Here is a 6,973-nt window from a genome sequence, read left to right on the forward strand (position 1 = left end):
AATGTGACATTCCGCCACCGTCCTGAGGCTCTCAGTGCTTGTGATTGGTTTTGTGGTGTCCATTTCTTCCAGTGTCACTATCACGCTGTCTGCAGATAGGAATTGGTTTTCCTCTAACTGTTCCCTCCTGTCCGGTTTCATCCGCTCGTATCTTAGCAGGAGCCGCGACTCCTCACTGTCTTTCTGACTCGGCCAGACGTGGTCTGTTCCCACCGAGTGGGGCGTCGGGTTGTGGGCGCGCCCTGTGCGCACGTAGGCGTGTATGCATGATTAAGAAATGACCCACCGCTTCCTAATGCGCATCTTTTTGAACAGGAAACAGATGTTATATTTTCTCAGAGGCCTTTTAAGTGTCAGTGGAGATAATCGTATGATTTTATTCCTAGATTGATTAACAAGGGGGATTATATTAAACAGTGGCCCAGTATGGAACCATTTTGCATTCTTCGTGTTAAACTCGTCATCAACTTTTTGTAGTAATTTTTAAGTTGCCTCCCACGTTAGTTATCAGTTCATCAGAGCTTCGTATGGAAATTATGAAAACTGTGTTCTTTCCATCAAGTGCAGTGTTCCTTAAATTTAAGTCACACTTCCCAGCACGTGGGGATTGCTTTATGACGTTGAAGTTTTCCAAAACAAAGACCCTAAACTCCTCAGGGAATTCTGATAATTTGCTGATATTATTTATTACAATGTGCACAGGTTTGCTTTTCCTGTAGGAACTCACTGGTTACGTTTACTACATGAGTGGGGCGCCTGGGTGGTTCAGTCGATCGAGTGTCCCACTCTTGAGCTTATCTCAGGTCTTGATCTCAGGGTTGTGAGTTCAAGCCCCGCGTTGGACTCCTTGCCGGATGTGGAGCCTACTTAAAAAAAAAAAAATTTACTAAGTGAGCACCAGAAGCTTCTGTCCTGGAAGTATTTGTGCAGAGGCCACGTTCTCTGGGGACAGACGTGCCAGCCAGCCTCTAACCTTGGCCCCCCAGGACCCTCCCCTCCGTCCTGGGGCTGCAACCTCTGCTATCACCCCCGGCCCCCCGGCCCACAAAGACTCCTTTCAAAGGGGGCTGGACGGCCCCCCATCCTGGCACCAACCCTGTGCGCACCTGGTCCTCCTTCCGGAAGCTTCCGGGTAGCCCCATCAGGCCTTCCAGAAGGCACACAGGGCTGGCCTCAGAGACCTGGGCCTGCTCACCCCTCCCGGAGCAGCCCCTCCGGGGAGGGGAGAGGGAGCTGGGGCCCAGAGGGAGCAGCCTCACTGCCAGGCCAGGTGGAGAGCGGGTGAAAAAGGGGCGAAGGGGCGGCCACGGGAAGTGGGGGGGGCCGAATTCTCCTTTCACTCCTGCCCAGCCACGAGGACCCGGGGGCGTGCCGCCCTGAGGGTCAGATGCTGGCGGATGGTGGGACCCGGACCCTGTGTCCAGCCTGCTCCCCTGCAGCCTCAGGCTCCGGCCGCCTTCCCCCGCGTGGCCAGCAGGTCTCAGGGCGAGAGGCTGCTCGGGCCTCCCGGGCGGTGTGTTCTGGGCAGCCAGGCACCACCTGTGGAACCTCTACCCCAGCATCTTCTCAGGACCCCGTGACCCACCCTGGACCTCTTGCCTTTCCTCCTCGGTCTTCCCTTTGATCCTAATTCTGTAAAGAGGCAAGAGACGCCCCGTGGGAAGATGGAGGTGACACAGACCAGCCTCCATGGCGTATGCCCTTCCTTGCCTGCCCTTCCAGAAGCCTCTGTCAGGCCAGGGAGACGGGCAGGTCTTAGGAATGGTTTATTGATGAAAGGTTTGGGGGGAGAAAGGGCTGCGGGTCCGGTGCCCCCTCGGCTCAGGGAGGCCCCAGAGTCCAGCCAGAGCCCCGGCCCTCCCCGCAGACCGTGCTGGCTCAGCGGGAGCCCGGCAGCGGCTGCCCCGCCCCACCCCGCCCAGGCTCCCGGCTTCTGCACCCCTCTGCAGGCGTCTGGGTGTCTCTAGGCCCCGGGGCCGGCTTCCCTCTAGGAGTTCGGTACTTGTTCTTCTGGCTGTACAACAGGTTCCTCTGGAACAGGCGAGGAAGGCGGCCATGATACAGCAGGACGGCCAGGACCATCCCTGCAAGAAACCAGGCGTCAGACCACAGGGCCCAGTCGGCTCGTTACAGCATGAGGCAGCCCGGGTGCTCGCGACGGGGGCCCCGCAGGCCTGGGCCTGGGGGAGCCTGCGCACCTCCGTCAGGGAGCCAGCGCCCGGACCCTGGTCTGGCCCTTCCCACACCTCCCTCCCTTCCCCGCCCCCTGCGCCTACCCCTGGGAGACGTGCATGACCCATCAGGAACCGGGCTCACTTCTCGGCCAGGGTCCGGGGACCTGGGCCTGGTGTCGCCGGCACAAATGTCGTGGGCCGCGTGCACAGCCTCTTTCTTCCCAGGGCTGCCTCCCAAGTGACCTGTCATCCCTGTGCATGGCTGTGTTGGGCGTGTAGGCAAGAGTGGAGGTGACAGCGAGGGAGGAGACGGGTGTGGGTGGGGCCGGGGCTGGGAAGTGCAGGGTGTGCTGAGGGCAGGGCCCGGCCCCTGGTTCCCAGGTTCTTCCCAGAACTCATAGAGCAGAGAATCCTAAATTCTCACGTGGCCGCTAGGGTCACTGGGAAGGTAAGTGGGCCACGGCGGGACAGGAGAGCACATTTTCTTCAAGTGTACGTGAATCTTCTAAGGACTTACACAGGGAAGCCCCCTTGAGCCTGAGGGCTGTTCTCAGGTGCACAGGGCTCGTCCCCGGGAGGCGGCGGGGGAGGAAGTCACAGGGAGGGCCGAGAGAGTTAGTGCCCTAACTGAAAACCCAGAAGTGGCTCTGCGAGCCTGTTATGTAGGGAAGGGGGAGGGGTTAAGGAGACCCTCGCTGCCTCTGGAGGGGGGCGGGGATGCGGGCAGGGCAGGGACTGCTTCTCTTCCCGGTGCTTTCTGCGGATGGACCACATGCACCGGAGGCCGCGGTCAAGTGGAAAGTGAAGTCGCAAATAGGAACGATGGGAGTTCTCATGGCTCCTACAGCTGCCTGGGAGCCCCGGGGAGGCCGAGGCTGTGCTCCCCGAGAACACGCCCACCGTGTAGACAGAGAGAAGTGGAGGAAGCTTCCAGAGCTCCACTGGACCCCGCTCACCCGCCGGACAAGGTGTGGAGAGTGTGGTGAGGCCGAGGGGCCAAGGCCAGGTGCTGGAGAAGCGGTCCCTGCCTGGGCCCCGGGCTCAGGGTCCGCGAGGGCGCCCTGCAGGCGTGGGTGCGTCCCTCCTGCCCGCCCAGCACCCACGTCCACCACAAATGCTTTGCGTGGCAATCCCCAAGCCACTGTCCAGGCCTGGCCTTGCCTGCTGCCCACGGAGACTCCCAGGTGACCCCTCTGCCCTTACCTGTCAGAGGACCCAGCCAGTACACCTGCATGTACTCCAGCAGGGTGTGGCCCGAGCAGTGGAAGGTGGCCCAGGTGGCCAGGGCCGGGTTGAAGAAGGCAGACGTGAAGGGCCCAGCTGTGGGAGGAGGCACAGACCGTCCCCGTGGGGCCCTGCCTGCGGCCACCTCTCCGGCCAGGAGAGGAGCCACCCCGGAAATCCCCACCGTGGTTCCCGGCACACAGGCTGGGGCTCAGCCTATCCTCGCCCCCCTGTACTGATGGGGACGTGGGCAGGAGGGCTACTCGGCCAAAGCCAAAGGTCCCTGGATCAGGGAGCAGCTGGGACAAGAGTCCGTCCGCAAACCTCCCCCACCCGACCCACCGCTCATCTCCCCCAGCTCTTTTCTCCTCTGTCCACCTGGGGGCACTTGTCCTTGAGAGAAAGGGAGACAGAGACAGAGAGATGGAGAGAGAGACAGAGACGGTGAGACAGGGAGACAGGCAGAGACAGAGACAGATGGTGGAGAAGGGTTGAGCCCAGTGAAGAAACAAGAGAAAGGGGAAGGGGCAGGGCAGATGAGGAGGGGCTGGGGAAAAAGCCAGCGTCCTTCAACCCCAGCCACGTCCACCGCTGCCAAAGAGCACCGGCCTCGTCCGGGCAGACCAGAGTGGGAAGCACTCTGCAGACCAGGATCTCCAGGAGGCGCCCTGGGTGGCGGCAGGGCGGACTCAGGAGCTCCCGGCATCTCCCCCGGGCGGGACCCCAGGCAGTCCGGACGCACAGCCCTGCTCCTGGCAAGTCTCTGCTCACCCGTGACTCAGTTTCCCCGCCTGTGCGCGGGCTCTCGCGGCGCCTTCCCGGGCACGTGATGTCTGTTCTGTTCCAGACCCTGGACGGCGTCTCAGAAAGTCAGCCCTCTGGTTCTGTCCCTACCGGGCCCCGCCCGCCCCCGAAAGCAGACTTGGGAGAGCTGGGCCCTCAGGCCCTTCCAGGTGTAGCCCTAGCGCCCTGAGCAGGAGTGAGCCGCCAGCCACATGACCTGCACCCCACCCCCACGGCTCTGTTCCCCTGCCCGGGACAGCTGCCCTGTGAGGTCAGCAGTCCGGACAGCCCACAGCTGACCTCAGCCCTCTGCTTGCACCACTGGTGGGAAGGGTGGCTGCGTGGGGTCCGGGAGAGGGGGGCGGTGCCAGGGAGCTTGGTCAGGAGGCCCGGGGCCCGAGGCGCGGGCGAGGATGGGAGGGGGGAGGCGCTGCCCTCCCTGGAGACATCTGGGGCCAAGTGGGGAGGGGGAGGGGGCGGGGGCAGACACGGCGGGACCTGGTGCTCTTGGATGGGGCGGCAGAGGATGCGCAGGGGCTTCCAGAGCGGGGCCTGGCCTGGGCCCTGAAGAAACCGCACTGGCTGCCCCTCCCCTCGCCCCGACCTGTCCCGGGAGCCGGCCTCCTGAGATGGCCAGGAGCAGCTGGGATGTGGAAGATCCAGCCAGAACGACGGCCCCGACGGGGGCCCAGGTCCACCCTGCCGCACCGGGTCCTGTCCAGCCGGCCGCCGTGCCACCACTGGGTTCCCGGGAAAGGGAGGTCGGCAGCTTCTGTGGGCCGGCGGTCCCCCTTGGCTGGCGGCCTCACCCCCGGGTGTCCGCAGGTGCGGGTGGGCGCGGTGGCCACACGGGTGCAGAGGCTCTGACGTGGCCCAGGGGAGAGGCAGCCCTGTCTCACCTGTGTGGGTCATGACGGTGGCCAGCAGGGCCACGGCCGGCACCCGGTAGGCGGGCAGGCTGTTCCGGAGGCGGAGGAGGGTCAGGTGCAAGAAGAAGGCGCCGGCGCCTTCCACGAGCGCGCCGTGGGACACGGGCGTGCGCAGGGGGGAGCTGCAGTGCGGGTCCAGGAGGTTCTGGAGGACGTGCAGGTCACAGAGCTCCCAGGCCCAGTACAGCCGGGTCAGGGCACAGGCCGCCCGCACACCCAGCCCCTGGGCCGCCAGCTTCAGCAGCGTGCGGGGCACGGAGGCTTCGGCCAGGAGGAAGTCCTGCAGGGACACGGTGGGGTTGGCCGCAGCGCCGTCGCAGGTCGCCCCGTGAACCAGGAAGAGCAGGGTGAGCAGGGTGAGCAGCAGGTCGGGGCCGAAGCCCCCCGCCCAGGGGCCGAGCTCCGCCAACATCCGCATCTCCAGACAGCAGGCCCCCAGCTGGGCCGCGCCCACCGCCTCCCGGGCGAAGCTGGCGTAGGCGCCCGCCGGGAGCAGGGCCTTGCACGCCCTCCTGGCCGCCTGGCAGAGGACGAAGGTGGCGAAGAAGAAGGAGAGGGACACGTTCAGACTGGCCATCGGCCTGGGGGCCCCTAGAGGAGCAGGCCGAGCGGGGGACCCGAGCTGACGTGTCAGGGCTGGCGCGCCCTGAGCCCTGAGCCCCGAGGACGGGGCCGCTGTGGGAGAGTCCGCCTGGGCGGGCTGTCCCTGCGAACGCCACACCTGTGCCCTCACCTCCCCGCCCCCCCACCCCCCACCTGCCGGCCCGGGAGCAGAACCACAGCGGACGCCCATAGGTCAGGCGTCCTCCCTGGGGCCTGAGGCACGCCTGGCCCCCTGCCCCCACTCGGCCAGCCGCGGGTGCTGGACGCAGCTTCAAAGCCTCCGTCGGAGCTCCGTGACTCACGGCCCGGGCCCTTGGCTCCGTGGGCACGGCCTGGCAGCTCCCTGCCCCTGTGCTGTGTCCCACCTGGGTGAGGGGCCCTGGCTCTGCCTCCACTGTGGGTCCCCTGGCCCCAGATCCCCCTGCGAAGGCAGCTGCGTGCCGGGCCAGGTGTCCCCATACAAGTGAGGGAGGGAGCCGTGGGCGCTCCGGCCTGGCCGCTCCGGACTCCTCAGGAAGCTGACCCTGCAGAAGTCTGCCCGGCCCACCATGCACTTTGCTTTTCCTGCCTAGCAGCCTAGACTCATAACGATGCATTTCCAAGAAGCCTGGCTGGCTGAGACGTTCAGGTGCTTCCTTCCGGACCCAAGATCACAATGACCTTGGAAGACTAGACCCGTTCCCCCTCGGTAAGCAGAGACTGCCTGTGAACAGCCCTCCTGGGGACAGGCTGTGGGGCCTGGCTCTCAAGCCCAGAGCAACCGGGGACTTTGGGACACTGGCCAGGCTTCAGAGACACGAGCTCGGAGGTCGTAGTCTCAGGGGCTTGAGGTCACCGACACGTCACAGTGACTGTAGTATGCCATCGACCTTGGGGAAGAGCAGACATTAAGCAGTTGCGTTGGGTCACTGACGGCAGCTGGATTCAGCGGCCAACCCCTGGTGGAGGGGTCATTCCAGGCAGAAGGAGATGGCCTGGCACAGTGCAGAGACCGCTGGATGGGGAGCTTGCCGGGGGAGGGGTCTCTGCCAGGCTGGGGAGGGGCCTCTGGCCCTGAGCTTCTCCCTCAGGACTGGGAGGGGAGGGGGACAGAGGCTGGGAGGGGCGTGGCACTGGGGAGGGAGGAGCTTCGGGTGAAGGCCCAGGTCAAGGTCTCCTGGACATACCAGGCCCAAGGCAGTGGGCACAGTGGGGCGGGGAGATCAGCGGGGCAGGTGGGCCAGTGGGAGATGGGCACCTCGTCCCCTTACCCCATGTCCC

General features: G+C 64.8%; 1 protein-coding gene across 2 annotated transcripts; it reads right to left on the reverse strand.

Moving 5' to 3' along the window:
• Positions 1–344: 344 nt before the first annotated feature.
• On the reverse strand, positions 345–5,824 carry LOC113595523 (aquaporin-12B-like). 2 transcript variants are annotated; one of them, XM_027045859.2, is made up of 3 exons: positions 5,081–5,822; positions 3,378–3,494; positions 345–2,084 (listed from the first exon to the last, which is right to left on the reverse strand). In XM_027045859.2, exons 1-3 carry the CDS (start codon positions 5,685–5,687, stop codon positions 1,879–1,881), a joined length of 930 nt encoding a protein of 309 aa, XP_026901660.2. In that variant the 5' UTR covers positions 5,688–5,822; the 3' UTR covers positions 345–1,878. The 2 variants fall into 2 exon arrangements, with proteins under 2 accessions (XP_026901660.2, XP_026901667.2); XM_027045866.2 differs by lacking the exon at positions 3,378–3,494 and having other exon boundaries at positions 5,081–5,824.
• Positions 5,825–6,973: the final 1,149 nt, after the last annotated feature.

The sequence above is a fragment of the Acinonyx jubatus genome, chromosome C1, assembly GCF_027475565.1.
Source record: "Acinonyx jubatus isolate Ajub_Pintada_27869175 chromosome C1, VMU_Ajub_asm_v1.0, whole genome shotgun sequence".
Classification (NCBI taxonomy): domain Eukaryota; kingdom Metazoa; phylum Chordata; class Mammalia; order Carnivora; family Felidae; genus Acinonyx; species Acinonyx jubatus.